This window comes from Lissotriton vulgaris, chromosome 3_1 (assembly GCF_964263255.1).
Source record: "Lissotriton vulgaris chromosome 3_1, aLisVul1.2, whole genome shotgun sequence".
In the NCBI taxonomy this organism is placed as follows: Eukaryota; Metazoa; Chordata; class Amphibia; order Caudata; family Salamandridae; genus Lissotriton; species Lissotriton vulgaris.
Genome location: NC_141689.1, coordinates 892,071,611 through 892,086,932, shown reverse-complemented (window position 1 = coordinate 892,086,932; position 15,322 = coordinate 892,071,611). Strand labels below are relative to the sequence as shown.

General features: G+C 48.1%; 1 protein-coding gene across 4 annotated transcripts in view; it reads left to right on the top strand.

The window, feature by feature from the left end:
- The window catches only part of SMARCA2 (SWI/SNF related BAF chromatin remodeling complex subunit ATPase 2), a 1,892,118-nt gene that overhangs the window by 823,998 nt on the left and 1,052,798 nt on the right, over nt 1–15,322 (top strand). For all 4 annotated transcript variants that reach the window (XM_086961220.1, XM_086961218.1, XM_086961217.1 and 1 more), the window contains exon 21: nt 9,259–9,366. In XM_086961220.1, the coding sequence (XP_086817346.1) occupies nt 9,259–9,366 (108 nt within the window). The remainder of the gene's footprint in view (nt 1–9,258; nt 9,367–15,322) is intronic.

The following is a 15,322-nucleotide window of genomic DNA, read 5'->3' as shown; positions in this document are numbered from 1 at the left end:
CATGTCCATCAGTGGGTTAACTATGATGCTCATGACCTTAACTCCTCAATTGTTCTCAATGTCTGAGTCAGCTTCCTGTTGTTGTAGACAGCACTAGGGACGTTTTCTGTTGCAGTCCATTGCTGCTTTAGGCTTGGAGAAGATTGTTGCAGGCCTATGGTGTTCAATTCGCAGACGTGCTGGATAAAGCATAGTCTTACAAATTTCCTCTTTTTTAAATTTCCATTTAATTGCTAGGAATTCTTTGTGGACTGCCTGTACTGATGCTGTAAAGTCCGACTAGAAAGTCACACAGTTCCCCTGATGGGTGATCTCTTTCATCTCATGTGACAGCCTAAGCATGGTGTTGGGGTCCCGATAGTTGAGCAAAATGCCCATGATGTTGTGCGGAGAAGCCCCCTGGATTGGCCTTGGCGCCAAGGAATGGTGCACCCTGTCCACCACCATTAAGTGTGATAGGTTGTCTGAGCTAAAAATGTATTTTCGCATGGTTTCCACATACATTACCATCTTGCCTACATTTGGTTGATTCCAGAATGCCTGTAATGCATAAGTTGTTGCACGCCAATTGCAGTGGTGGCTAACAAACCAGGATTGGGTCAATGGCAGATTCTTCTCTCTTCCCCCACCAGAGTTCACAGTGGTGATCGATGCATCACTGCTGGGGTGGGGTGGCTACATGGGAGAGGTGGAGATCAGAGGCCTCTGGTCTCCGGCGTAGTCCGGGCTCTACATCAACCTTCTGGGGCTTCAGGCGATTCGTCTTGTACTAAAGGTATTCCTTCCCTTTGTCCAGGGAAGAGTAGTGCAGGTGTTCATGACACCACCACCATGTGGTACTGCATCAAACTGGGTGGGGTGGAGTCGTGGGACCCTATGTCAAAGTGCTCTCCGCCTTTGGACATGGCTGGAACATCAGCGCATATCTCTGACGAACTCAGAAGCAGGTGCATGATGGATCACGAACGGCATTTTCACTCTGAGGTGGTGCAAGGTCTCTTTCAGCAGTGGGGAGAGCCTTGGTTAGAGCTATTTGCCACCGAAGAGAACGCGCAATGTCAGCAATTCTGATAGTTCGAATTTCCAGGATGGCACTCGCTAGGCAACGCTTTTCGTCGCAAGTGGAGTTTAGGTCTTCTATACGCCTTTCCGCCTATTCCACTTCTGCCTAGAGTGCTGAAGAAGATCAAGCACGACCGGGCCCAAGTTTTTCCTGTGGCTCCGGATTAGGTACAAAGAGTCTGGTATCCCAAGCTATTACACATGGCCTTTGATTCTCCGATCAGACTGCCTCTTCGGGAAGATCTTCTGTCGCAGCAGCAGGGGTTGGTCCTCCACCCGAACCTGTCCGGACTCCACCTCCTTGCGTGGAGATTGAGCGGCAACAGTTGACAGCTTTCGACCTTTCTCCTGAAGTCTGTAATGTTATCTTTGCAGCCAGGCGTCCCTCCACCAAAATGGTATACGCGTGTAGATAGAAAAACTTTCTGGCATGGTGCGCAACAAAGGCTATGGATCCCCTTTCAGAGATTCTCCTCTTCATTCGGTCTTTGGCCCAGCAGGGCTCTGCTCTCGGCACTCTCAAAGGCTATCCTTTGGACATTTTGGCCTTCCTTTGGCTACTTGACCAGCCTTCTCTTTTCAAGTCCCCTGTTGTAAATCACTTATTTGAGGGCATTACTCACTTGTTTCCTAGAACCCCTTTCATATTGCCCCAGTGGGACTTGAATCTGGTTGTCATCTATCTTATGTGCGCTCCCTTTGAGCCACTACAAAACTATCCTCTCAGACTTCTCACTCTTAGGACTGCCTTTCTAGTTGCCATCACCTCTGCACGCAGGGTGAGTGAGCTTCCAGCCCTTTCTTCTAAACCTCCTTTCCTTGCTGTTCATCTGGACAAAGTTGTCCTCCGCACTAGGCCTTTTTTTCTTCCCAAAGTGGTTACCTCTTTCCGCGTAGGACAGACCATCACTTTGCCCACTTTCTTCCCGCCCCACATCTTTCTAAAGAGGAGGAGAGGCTCCACCGTCTGGATCCAAAACGTGCGCTTTCTTTTTCTCTGGATCGCACAAAATCATTCCGGGTGGATGACCAGCTCTTTGTTGGCTATGTGGACGCCAAGAAAGGTCGAGCCGTGCAAAAATGGACCATCTCCCGATGGGTCCTCCTTTGGATCAAAATCTGCTACTCCTTAGTGAAAAAGGAACCTCCAGGGGGGCTGCGCTCCCATTTCACCAGTACGCTACACAAAAGGGGGTGGTGATGGACGGAGCATCTGAACATGACATGGCCATATGCAAATCAGTCTGACCCTGTGCCTCATGGGAACAGTCCAGCCCGAACTGCCAAGCCATGCCTTCCCTGGACCGGAAACAAGCTTCCTAGGACCGGTTTCTGGCATTTCAGCCGTCTTCAGCCGGGCTTGCTTGAATCCAGTGGCAAAGTGAGCAAGGGACTCGCGTCTGAGCATACCCTGCCAATTTATGGCGAACAAAGCGGTACAAAAAGGGGGTGGTGATGGATGGAGCATCTGAACCAATCAAACACTCACACCCAGTCAAAAGATCTGAGTTTAATCCATCACCGTTCTTTAGCCCACTCTGCCACCCCAGTTCAGACATGGCCATTTGCAAATCAGTCTGACCCTTTGCCTCATGGGAACAGTCCAGCCCGAACTGCCAAGCCATGCCTTCCCTGGACCGGAAACAAGCTTCCTAGGACCGGTTTCTGGCATTTCAGACGTCTTCAGCCAGGCTTGCTTGAATCCAGTGGCAAAGTGAGCAAGGGACTCTCGTCTGAGCATACCCTGCCAACTTATGGCGAACAAAGTGGTACAAAAGGGGGTGGTGATGGAGGGAGCATCTGAACCTATCAAACGTCTTCAGCCAGGCTTGCTTGAATCAGACTGATTTGCATATGGCCATGTCTGAACTGGGGTGGCAGAGTGTGCTAAAGAACGGTGATGGATTAAACCCAGATCTGTTGACTGGGTGTGAGTGTTTCATTGGTTCTGATGCTCCGTCCATCACCACCCCCTTTTGTACTGCTTCATTCCACCAGTGCGACAGCAGCCACTATTGCTTTGAGACGTGGAGTTCCCCTTCATGACATCTGCCAGGCAGCTACCTGGCCTTCATTGCACACGTTTACCAAACACTACTGCCTGGACAGCCAAGTTCGGAGAGACTGCTTCTTTGGCTGTTCAGTTCTCCAGAACTTTATGGTGTGAACTTGCTTTGCAGACCCACCTCCTGTGTTGGTATTGCTGGGGTATCTATTCTAAGGTGAGGAATCCAGAACGGTCTATTTCACATGAACAAGTTACTTACCTTCGGTAACAATATATCTGTAAGAGACATAGATTAGTTATGGATTCTTCACCACCCCACCCATCCTCCCTGTTCTGCGAACTGACTTCTAGGGTAAGGGGCTCCCTTTCAGGGCCCTAGTTTTGGGCACTAGTGGTCAGTGTTTTGCATGGCTCTGCGCTTCTGGTGTGGAATGTTGTGTAAAGAACTGACGTCAGCTCGCGAGTAGATACCGCAATGTCGTTCCAGCGACCGCAATGGCGAATGCGACCGACGCCACCTATCGACGTGCAGGGTGTAATGCTGAGGAAAAAATTCTCTGGATCCAGTCTGACGCCTGGGGGTAAGTTGAGGAATCCATAACTAATCTGTCACTTGCAGATATATCGTTACTGAAGGTAAGTTACTTGTTCTTTATTGCAATGATCTTTCTGGTTGCTTCTGTCAAATTACAGATTCCTGATCCAATCTTGCCTGCCTCCGCTTTCTGAGGAATGTTAATGCGTTTATCTAATAAAGGTTACTTGTTAGTTTTTATACACTGCAGAGTTTTTATATTTTGTTGACCTCGTCCCCTGCAGCTGCCAAGAACAAAGGATGGGGAACTGAGGTCGGTGAGCCAGGGTGACGCATTGGATGATTCTATGATGTCATGTTTGGTTGTCAACCGAGACAAGATTTTGTTGTGGCCCCACCTTTTGGCGCAAGAGAGCTATTGCAAAACTTCCAGGTCCATTCTGAAAATTCAACTAGGAATGATTCTGTACGTAGAATATCCACAATAAAGAACATTGCAAAACGGAAGTAACTGGTTTGTCTGTTTAGTACAGATAAAGCGGATTGCTAATTTAATCAAAAAGCATTCAAAGCTGTGAAAGAACCAGTACTGTTGAAGTACAGGTGACAAATTAATTTCCTGTAACTAGTTCACCAGAGTTTGTATCTTTGGTAGATTAAAAACAAAGGCGAGCCCCATTTTCATGGAGACTTGCATATTTCTAAATGCTTAATGTATGACATGTCAGCCCTTTAATCTGTTAGAAGTAAACTGGAATAGTAACTGAGTCGAATTATGGGCCTTCTTGGCTGGCATTACTCAGCTCCTTTAGGGACTTTGACTAACACGGGTTACGTCTGTGGCTTTGTGTTGGAATGTGGGTTATTAGTAGTGGCAAATATGCACCTGCTATTGACAATAAGGCCACTAACACAGTCTAGGGCTCATAATAGGTAAAATTATTCCCATGCTCAACCCTTGGTAGCTTGGCTACGAGCAGGCAGCCTTAACTTCAGAGATGGGGATGTAAATCATTTAAAAACACCAATTCAGTAAATAATTTAGACACAACACGCAACAAATATCCAACAACGATTTTTAGAAAAATAGGAGATAATTTTATCTTTAAAATTACACCAAAACACAAGAAATCCAATGTAGGAAACTATGAATAAAAAAAAAAAGATTTAGCACTATATAGCACATAAATCATATAGCGCCTATTGGGACATATAGTCACGCTAGACCGGAACAAAGTCAAGGTTTCAAGCCGATAGAGCCCTGCACAAGTACCCCTTGCGGTAGGTCTCGGTCAAAGTTTTTACCTTCTGACTTAGAAACTTTTCTGGAGCTTTTCTTCCTGGGGTCCCTCGAAACTCTCAGTGAGTGTTCACCTGCTTGCCTTGCAACGAGTTCCCGGGCCAAACCTATGGAAGTCAGACCTTCGGAGCTTTCCATTGAGATGAACCAGAGATCCAGACCGGTTCGCAGTTGAAGGTGGGCGGCTTGACTTTTGCGGTTGGTCCCGGTCATTTTTTCTGCATTCAGACTTTTTTTTACGTAGCTTTTTCTCCCGGGGCTCCTCAATGCTGCTTTTCTGTGAGGCCGATTTCTGTGAGGGTTTGCTGCTTGGGTTTCGACCAACTCCTGCTCAAACTCTGGGACTATGTCCTCCAGAGATTTTCAGCGGGACTAACCTGGAGGGGTTGCCGGTTCGCGGTTGTGGGTCCCCCAGCTTGGCTGGCCAGTTTGTCGGTCCACTTATGGAGCCTTTTTTTAAAGTTGCTCCAAAGATCTCCAAACTTCTGGAACTTATTCCTGAAGTTCCTTTGAGGGTTCCAAAGTGTCCAAAACCTAATCCAAGGGTCTGGAAGCTCCAAGATGGTCCTTGAAAGTTTGGGACTTTAATTCCCATAATCCAGTTGGACAAACCCCTTACAAATCCACTGGTAATACTCCAGGCTGGGGAGTTTTGATGGTGATTGTCCAGGTGAGCTGTGTTAACCTGCAGCTTGCAGGTAGTCCACTCTTTAGTCCTTTTGATGCATGTTTGATCCACAGGGCTGTAGTTCCACATTGTGCAACAGGAGCAGCCTGAGTGCAGGGCCTGGTTGGTTCAAATCAAACTTCCAGCAGCCAATCTGAGAGGCTCTGCCCCTCAGATACTTATTCAGTGTTCTCAGGGGATCATATAGGAGGGCACTCCTGTCCAGTGAGGTGGAGGACAACACCCCAGAACATGACCATTTCCTCCAAAGTCCGGCACAGTGATCTTCCAGAATGCACTATCTCTCTCAAATTCAATACAGCTGAAGACTCAGCTGAGAGGCAAAAGTTGGCTAAACCAACTGCCAGGATGGCTCATCTCCATAGACTCTCTTCCCCTGGCATCTGCACATTCCTTCCTTAAGCCTGCAAAGTGGCTGGGTTCAGAGGATAGGCGCGTAAACATAACTGGTTTCTTCTATCAGTCTCCTCCTCCTTTTGAAGATCATTGCTTACGACCCCTCCCCTTGCTCTGGCATTCCTATGCAGCAGAACCCTCTCCTTCCATAATGGTTCCTTCACCTGAAGAACTACTGATCACCTCATTAAAGCAGTCTGGCCAATCCACTGAATGCAGCCGGGCTGGAGAAACCTAAGTGTGCATGTGTGTTTTGTTCGGCCTGAGACGGCCGGCCAAACACACATGAGCACTTAGGTAGTGCACAAGCACTCCTCCTCCACCTGCCCATGCCTGCCCCTTTGTCCACAAGCGGCAAACAAAAAATAAAACAATGCTAGAACATAGTTTTATTTTTGTTTGCTGGCTCTGTGCCAGGCAGTGGGGCGACTTTCCTCGGCCACGGCTTAGGAGCCGCCACAGTCTAGGATGGGTCTGAATTTGGTCTTTGGACCCTTCGTTTTAACCCAAAAATAAACGTAATAAATTCCCTTTCCTCTTTGGTAAAGAGGTACAGGCTCCATCATTTGCTTTTGCAGGAGAACGTTTACTTATCGTTGAAGTATTGCTAGATGTTGATTGGATGTTTTTGGTGGCATTGCTGGTGGGGGATAGATAAATCTGCGACAGTAACCATTCCGTACAATATTTAGTATACATGTGTCTTTTGTGATGAAAATGGTAATTATAAATGCTCCCCCATTCCCCCCGCCCCCAGGGTGGGTAACGGAAGAACGTGTCATTGTTTAGTCATTGTTTATTTCCTACATGCCGGAGCTGATTGGTGACCACCTCTCCCTTGTTGCTTTAGCTGTTGTTGGAAAGGCCTTTGCTGATGTTTGAGCCACTTAGTGGGTTGACCCTTTCAGGATAATGACAGCGTTCATAAGGTCATTACATATTTTTCTTTTGTTCATTACATTTCTTCATACCAAAAGCGTTTAAGGTCTCCCTCTGTTTTTATCCAAGCCATCTACAAATAAAGTTGTACCAGAGAAAGGTAGATTGAAAATTCTCGGCTAAGAGCTGTCAATCAAAACCAAGAGTGTTGTCTTAAGGCTTGTGTGGCAATAACCATGTGGTACTTTTAAAGATGAGTCAACAGCAGCACAAATCACTTGGTTAGACACCATTATGCCCTCTTTCAGGATTTCACTGAAAGCTTCTCTTCAGTCTCTGGGCAGATCGTCCACGAATTGTTGAAGGGAGTCCCATAAAGGTCTGACATATCTACCTAGGAAGGCAGTCACACTTGTCAATTTCATAAATATAGTTGCTGTACAAAAAATATTACTCCACATAGAGTAAAGTTTACTACTGGGCCTGTAGATAAAGGATTAGTAGTGTGGGTATATTTATTTTTTTAGGCTAGTAGCATCCCCAAATCAAGAGAAGGATCTGAATATAGGGATAATGGGTCTTGTTAAGAAAGTGTCTTTTTTCTGTAGCCTGGATGGGGCAGCTTTGGCTGAAGCAGGTAGCTAAAATAGATGTGTAGCCAGTTCTTATAATTCTGGAACCATTTGCAGGAATGGTCTTGAGGAATGTTGAAGAATTTCAAAAATCACCTATGTCGGTGAAACGAGGGGAGATCTCTGTGTGTTTGAGGATGTTGTTGGAGTATAGGAACGCGTCCTGGACCTGTCTACATAGAGATTATTACCTTGAAGAAAAGGCTTGTCTAAAATATCATGTGTAACTTCTTGTTCTGTGACGAGATCTGTACCTTGGTGGCGGAGACTTAAACCGCCTTGGTTTTACAGGTGAGCTTGCTGGAGAGTAAGCTCCCGAAGGCACAGCAGTCTGAGGAGCAGGAGGAGGCGCGTGAGCGAAGTGGAGGTTTTGTTGGAGGAAGTGGATGTTGAGATTGTGAACATTGTTTAGAATTATGGTGTTTTGGAGATTCTGGAATGACTGCCAGTGATGATGGAGAATATGCTCTTGGGTATTCTGAATCCAAAGTCGTCTGACATTTTTTAGCTTTCATTTTTCTGATCCAGTACGAAGCTTTGGAGATGGAAAATGTATATTCTGTGTGCCTCGACACCAAATTGGCTCCTAACGTTGAATGGCTTCTTTGTTTCGAATTTATTGATGTTGATTTTCTGTCTCCACGTTAAATGCCACTTCCTCTTTGACATTGACTCAGTCCTCGATGGTGAGCAGGTTGTTACTGTACTTTGCGTTGATGATTACGTTCCCGACATGAAACGGGAATGTCATTTTATTCCAGGATTGCTCCTCCTTTTGTATCTCACTCTTGTGCAATCCTCAGAGGGTGGAGGCAGAGCCCCGGTAGAGGACCGACCCGCTCCTCGCTCAAATGACGTCCCAACTTCAAATAGCGCCTTGTGCTGTCTGCGCAATTAGTCTCTTTCATGAACGCGACTCTTCTCCCTGTCCTTCAGGGTACACCTGAAAAAGGTCTTGCAGTGTTGACATTTGACTGGAATGTGATTGCCAGGAAGCCAAAGTATACACAGATCATTGCGATCTGATTATGACTTTTTTCTGCCACAGGTACGACACTTGGCAAATAAAAATGGCATTTTATTTGCTTTTGAGATCAGATCCACTGAGCTATATGGACTTCTGTTCTGGTATGCCCTTTTTGCCTACTCAGGGGCTACCTTTTACCAAATGTAGTTAAAAGAAGTCTTAAAATATCACCTTCTTACACTTGAGAGCCACCATAAGACTATCCTTTCCCATCCTCCCCACTCATTTCTAGCACCCTCCCCCAAGAAAAATATGTCCTTGACTATGATTCAGTGATTATTAAATATGTTAATTAAATGTAAATGTATGTGATAATTGCTCATACTGTACTTTATGAATCTGCTGTTCCATTCAAACATTACATTCCAACTTCATGCAACGACCCAATAGCGATTCAGCTCAATGTGTGACACATAACAGCAGGGCCACATAAATTAATCAAAATCTAATCTTCTAGTCATTTTAAAAATTAGACTTCATACTTGTTCCCCAATAATTACAATAGTCCTCGTAATTTTCAAAGAATGTAACCTTTAAGTTTGAGTTAGAAGTTACTGGAAATCAATGCACTAAGGCAAAACTGTTTCAAACTGCATTAAAAATTATAACACAAAAAAAATGCAAAGATCAAATTAGTGCTTTTGGTGATGCACTGATCTTGTATGATGCTTGCAATATGCCTTCCTTTGTGGGTATTCATGTATTCTGAAATATGTGTTTATTTGTGCTAGGTTGAATATGTGATAAAATGTGACATGTCAGCTCTTCAAAAGATTCTGTACCGCCACATGCAAGCCAAGGGCATCCTTCTAACAGATGGCTCAGAGAAAGACAAGAAGGTAAGTGAATGGTGTTCCGTTTATGGATTTCCAATAAGTGCATTGTAACATAAATAATGCATTTACTTGTTTTGGCAATATTTTAAAATAAGAGCTATATTGTTTTTGAGCTAGTGCACTGTTGTCCAACATTCTTTTCTGTTTTTGAAGTTGCAATTTTTTAACTGGATAAAGACAGTTGGCATACTAGGTAAATGTCTGGAAAGATAATCTGGTTTTAGTGAACTGCTCAATAAAATAAAAGCTGTACAGGTCACATATCTCAACCACCTGTTCTTTGGTGTCCTGTCATGGGAGACGGAGAAATGAGCGAGATGGACATTTTTGGAGACTAAAGTAAAGTTACTTTATTCAGCAAAAATGTCCATCTCAATCAGTCCTCTTACTTCCATGCCTTATCCCTGGTATATTGGGAAGAAAAACAAGGGAACCCAACTCGCACGGAGCCTGGGTGTAACGTTTTAAGAAAACTACAATGGCTCCTGTGGCTAATTATATACTTGATACAATATGATTTAAGCTCAATGGCAATCTTAGGGTGGTATGTGGGATGTATAGGAAGGAAGCTATATATACACATGGAGAGTGTGTCAATTTATATCTTTTATGCAAGTATTCAAACATAAGTTTTTACATTTTATACAATATCAACAGCATTAAATTCATATACATAATCACATCGTACGAGTGTGTCCCAAGTGAGTAAGAGAGAGAACCTATTCTACTAAGCTGTAAAATGTAATAGTGTATTGAAAAGGGAGGTTTCTGGTTTACATTTGTTTGCAAAGGACGGTGACCCAATTGTTGTTTGTCAATGGTATCAAACACAGTAGTTAGAAGTATAGGCAACTATTGCAGAGGGTCTGCCTCTTTATGGTTGTCGACGACGTTTCCACCCGTATTAGGATGTCGGGTCTCTTCAGGACTGGTCAATGTGGGGACACCTTGGATGGGCTGGCGTTGCTAGGAATTGATCAACCGTTGTATCGTGAAGAGGAGTGAGAAATAAATAATTAACAAAAACTCACAGGGATCCCGTCCTGGACCCCTGATGAGGGTGAAGTAGGCAGCTAACCACGAGTCTGTATAATTGGGAATCTTATTAATCAATAGCGGTTTCAGGAGAGGCACAGTACTATTCTGTTGCACACGAGGGCGCTCTTGGTATACAATTGGATCGGGGATTCTTCTCAATGATAAAGGTTCATTTGGATAGACGTTGTACGCTTGATTCGGCGTGGATAATAGCGTCTTGGGTTTCTTCAATGTGTCCTCTCCTGTCGGTGCGATGACCTCGCACCGACAGGAGAGGATTCCTTACCTTAGAATATCCCCAGGCGTCAGACAGGATCCGGAAACTTTTGCGTAGCAGTACCCTTGCGCGTCGGTAGGCATAGTCTGCGGCTCCGCGTCTGTCGTTGGCGCAGGGATGACGTCGCCGGAGTACTTAGACGCCGCCCTCATGCGCTGACGTTAGTTCTTCTTTTTTCCGTGCCAGCAAGCACCGATCCGGAAAAAGTGGTACCCTTAGTCCATTTTTGACTAAAGTTTTTCGATAATTTTTTAACTTTCTTCGAAGTCGAACGACTCCAACGGTGCCGGTAGGGATGCCCAGGTTCAAACCCTGCGTCGACTGCAGCCGACTGATGTCTGTTCCCGACCCCCATCGCCGGTGTCTACATTGCCTGGGGCCCGACCACGATGACAAGTCGCGCCCCAACTGCCGGGCCTTGACGTCGAAGGCTAGACAGGAGCGGTCCCGCAAGCGCCTCGAGCTCCGGCAGTCGTCCCGCGCCGTTCGAGGTCCCGGTCGGAAAGAGGTCGAGGGACCGGTCGCGTGCCGGAGTCATCACAGCTCGGAGAGTCGTCACCACTCCTCGGGCTCCAAGTCCTCAGGTAAGAGGCACAAGAAGTCGAAGAAGCAACATCGCTCTTCTGACTCCCCCCGACACTCGCGTGACGTGGCCTGCGATTCGGGCGACACCGCCCAAGCGGCTCCGCCGGAGCCGCTGGCGTGGCGGCCTGCTCCATACCCGCCGGTCCCTGGTCAGAACGTGACACCGTAAGAGATCGATGCCTTTCTCACGGCCATGAGGTCGCTCACTCCTCCGTTAGGCTCCGCGGCACCTTCAGGCCCGCGGTCCCAACTGGGAGCCCAAGCGAGCCAGGTGGTTCGGCCCCGGCGACTTCAGTCCTGATGCCGCAGGGCCCCGCTGGATCCGGATCCCGGGCGTCGCCGGCCGACCTTACGACCTCGCGGGCGCCGGCCCCTAGGGTGTCGCCCCCGACGTCGTCCCCAGTCCCCGCCTCGACCCGGTTCCGACGCCGGAGCGGCGCCGCTCGACGCCACATTCAACGTCAAGAGAAGACTTTTTCTTCTATGATCCAGCCCATCATTTGAACCTGAGTACCAGGAGATGGGTGGGGAGGTGGATTGGGAGTGGTCTGAGGACCTTCTGGCACGTGAGTGCCAGTCTTATCAGGACTGGGCAGGTGAGCTAGGGGATGCCAGTGGTTTGGACACTTTGCCATACATTGGTTTTTTCTCCCCTCCTACCGTGGCTACGGAGGAGGTGGCAGCCTATAGTGTGGTGGTGACACGGGCGGCCAAGGCCTTATCCCTTTAACTCCCCGTCGCAGCCGTGAGGACTAACCTCCTCACTGAGGTCCTTAAACCGCAAGCAAGCTCTTCGGAGTCTCTGTTGCCGTATAATGAGGCCTTGTCTGACGTTCTTCTGGGCACTTGGTCCAGGCCCGCTACAGGTCCCCCTGTAGATAGGAACGTGGCCAGACTCCACCGCCCGGCTCGGGGCGACCCTTGCTTCCTGTCCACCCACCCCACTCCAGAGAGCCTGGTCATACAGGCCTCTAACTCCCAGAAAGCATTCCCGACGGCTCCCCCCGATCGGGAATCCATTAGGTACGAACAGTATGGTAAAAAGATTTTCTCCTCACTGAGTTTGGGGTTGTGGTCAGTTAACACAGGGTGCCTCTTGGGCCGTTATATCCACTCTCTGAGGGACACGGTGGCAGACGGCTGCCACAATGTCTGGAGGAGGCCCGGACTAACCTCGCCCAAGCCCTTGCGGAGGGTCGAGATACGGCACGGTATTCCATCCGGTGTGGACTGGATACAACGGACTCGCTAGGCAGAGCGATGGCAACGACGGTGGCGATTCGTCGCCACGCCTGGCTGAGGTCCGCCAACTTTTCGGCTGATGTCCAAAACACTCTTATGGACATGCTGTTTGATGGCCGTCGCCTCTTTGGTGACAAGGCAGACAGTGGGGCCACATGGGAGAGGCGGAGATCAGAGGCCTCTGGTCTCCGGCGGAGTCTCGGCTCCACATCAACCTTCTGGAGCTGCGGGCGATCCGGCTTGCACTGAAGGCACTGTCCGGGGGAGTGTAGTGCAGGTGTTCACGGACAACACCACCGCCATGTGGTACTGCAACAAACAGGGCAGGGTGGGGTCGTGGACCCTATGCCAGGAGGCTCTGCGCCTCTGGCAGAGGCTGGAACATCAGGGCGTGACCCTGGTGGTTCAACACCTGGCAGGTTACCTGAACAAAAGAGCGGACAAACTCTTCCTCCGGTGCATGATGGATCACGAATGGCGTCTGAACTCGGACGTGGCGCAAGGCCTCTTTTAGCAGTGGGGAGAGCCTTGGTTAGATCTATTTGACACAGAAGAGATTGCGCAATGTCATCAGTTCTGCGCGTTGGAATTTCCAATGCGGCACTCGCTCGGTGACGCTTTTCGACGAGAGTGGAGCTGCGGTCTGTTGTTCGCCTTTCCCCCTATGCCAATTCTGCCCAGAGTGCTGAAGAAGATCAGGCGCGACCGGGCCCAAGTCATCCTTGTGGCTCCGGACTGGGCACGAAGATACTGGTATCCCGAGCTACTCAGCATGTCTGTCGATCCCCCGATTCGTCTGCCTCTTCAGGAGGACCTTCTGTCGCAGCAGTAAGGGACGGTCCTCCACCCGAACCTGTCCAGTCTCCACTTACATGCGTGGAGATTGAGCGGCGGCAGTTGAGGCCATTTGACTTGCCTCCTGAAATCTGTAATGTGATTCTGGCAGCCAGGCGTCCCTCCACAAAATCGGTATACACCTGCAGGTGGAACAAATTTGTGGCATGGTGCACAGCAAAAGCTGTGGCTCCCCTTTCTGCCCCTCTTTCAGAGGTTCTCCTCTTTCTTCTTTCTCTTGCGCAGTAGGGCTCTGCTCTGGGCACTCTGAAGGGCTACCTCTCTGCCATTTCCGCCTTCTTAAGGCTCCCTGATCAGCCCTCTTTGTTCAAGTCCCCAGTTGTAAATATGTTTTTGAAGGGCATCACTCATATGTTCCCTCCTGTTCCTTTCGTGATGCCTCAGTGGGACTTGAACCTTGTTCTGACTTATCTGATGTGCGCTCCCTTCGAGCCACTTCATAACTGTCCTCTTCGTCTCCTTACTCTTAAGACTGCATTCCTGGTTGCCATCACCTCTGCCCGGAGAGTGAGTGAGTTCCAGGCTCTTTCTTCTAAACCTCCTTTCCTTTCTGTCCATCTGGACAAAGTTGTGTTGTGGACGCGACCCTCTTTCCTGCCCAAGGTAGTCACAGCCTTCCAGATCGGGCATTCCATCACCTTGCCCACCTTCCTTCCACCTCCGCATCCCTCGAAAGAGGAAGAGAGGCTCCACCATCTGGACCCAAAACGTGTGTTCTCATTCTATCTGGATCGCACGCACCAGTTCCGGGTGGATTATCAACTCTTTGTTGGTTACGTTGGCGCTAAGAAGGGTCGGGCGATGCACAAGCGATCCATTGCTAGATGGGTCGTCTTGTGCATCAAGGCTTGTTACTCTCTGTCTAGAAAAGAGCCTCCTGTGGGGTTACGGGCCCATTCCACTCGGGGCACGGCGGCTAATACTGCCCTGTGTCGGGGAGTCCCCTTGCAGGATATCTGTCAGACAGCTACGTGGGGCTCGCTGCACACGTTCGCAAGACACTACTGCCTGGACAGCCAAGTCCGGAGAGATGGCTTTTTCGGCCGTTCCGTTCTCCAGGACTTTCTGGTGTGATCATTGGTTCGCAGACCCACCACCACCACCGGGGTTGGTATTGCTCGGGTATCTATTCTAAGGTAAGGAATCTAATACGGACCTGTTTCTTTCAGATGCACAAGTTACTTACCTTCGGTAACGATATATCTGTAAGAAACAGTAGTTAGTATTAGATTCCTTACCGCCCCGCCCATCCTCTCTGTTCTGCGAACCGATATCTAGGGTTAAGGTCATCCCCTTTCAGGGCCCTAGTTTCATGGCACCAGTGTTGCTTTTTATCATGGCTCTGCGTTTCTGCCGCAGAAAAGCTCTGTATAAGAACTGACGTCAGCGCGCGAGGGCTGCGTCTAAGTACTCCGGTCACGTCATTCCGGCGCCAACGATGCCGACGACTGACGCGGAGCCGCAGACACCGCCTACTGACTGCCAAGGGTACTGCTACGCATAAGTTTCCGGATCCAGTCTTACGCCTGGGGATATTCTAAGGTAAGGAATCTAATACTAACTACTTTTTTTTACAGATATATCATTACCGAAGGTAAGTAACTTGTGCATATATATATATATATCATTTGATCAAGGCCTCGTCAGGCCGAAACGTGTCATGGCGGAGTGGTGTTGGGCTGAATAAAATAACACGCACCATCATTGGGTACTGTGTATGTATATATATATATATATATATATATATATATATCAAGTCACTTTCTCCTCCGTTACGAGTAGAACACAAGGGACACAGCGAGACTTCAGCAGTTGTTTATTGGAAACAAAGGCATGACCGGTTTCGGCAGATTGCCTTTCTCAAATGCCACAGTCCGTTGAGAAATGCGAACACCCACTCGAAAGTTCTTAAGTGCAGGCTCCTCCTTCCAAGTGGCAAGTGGGCTCACCTGCGCTGGACTA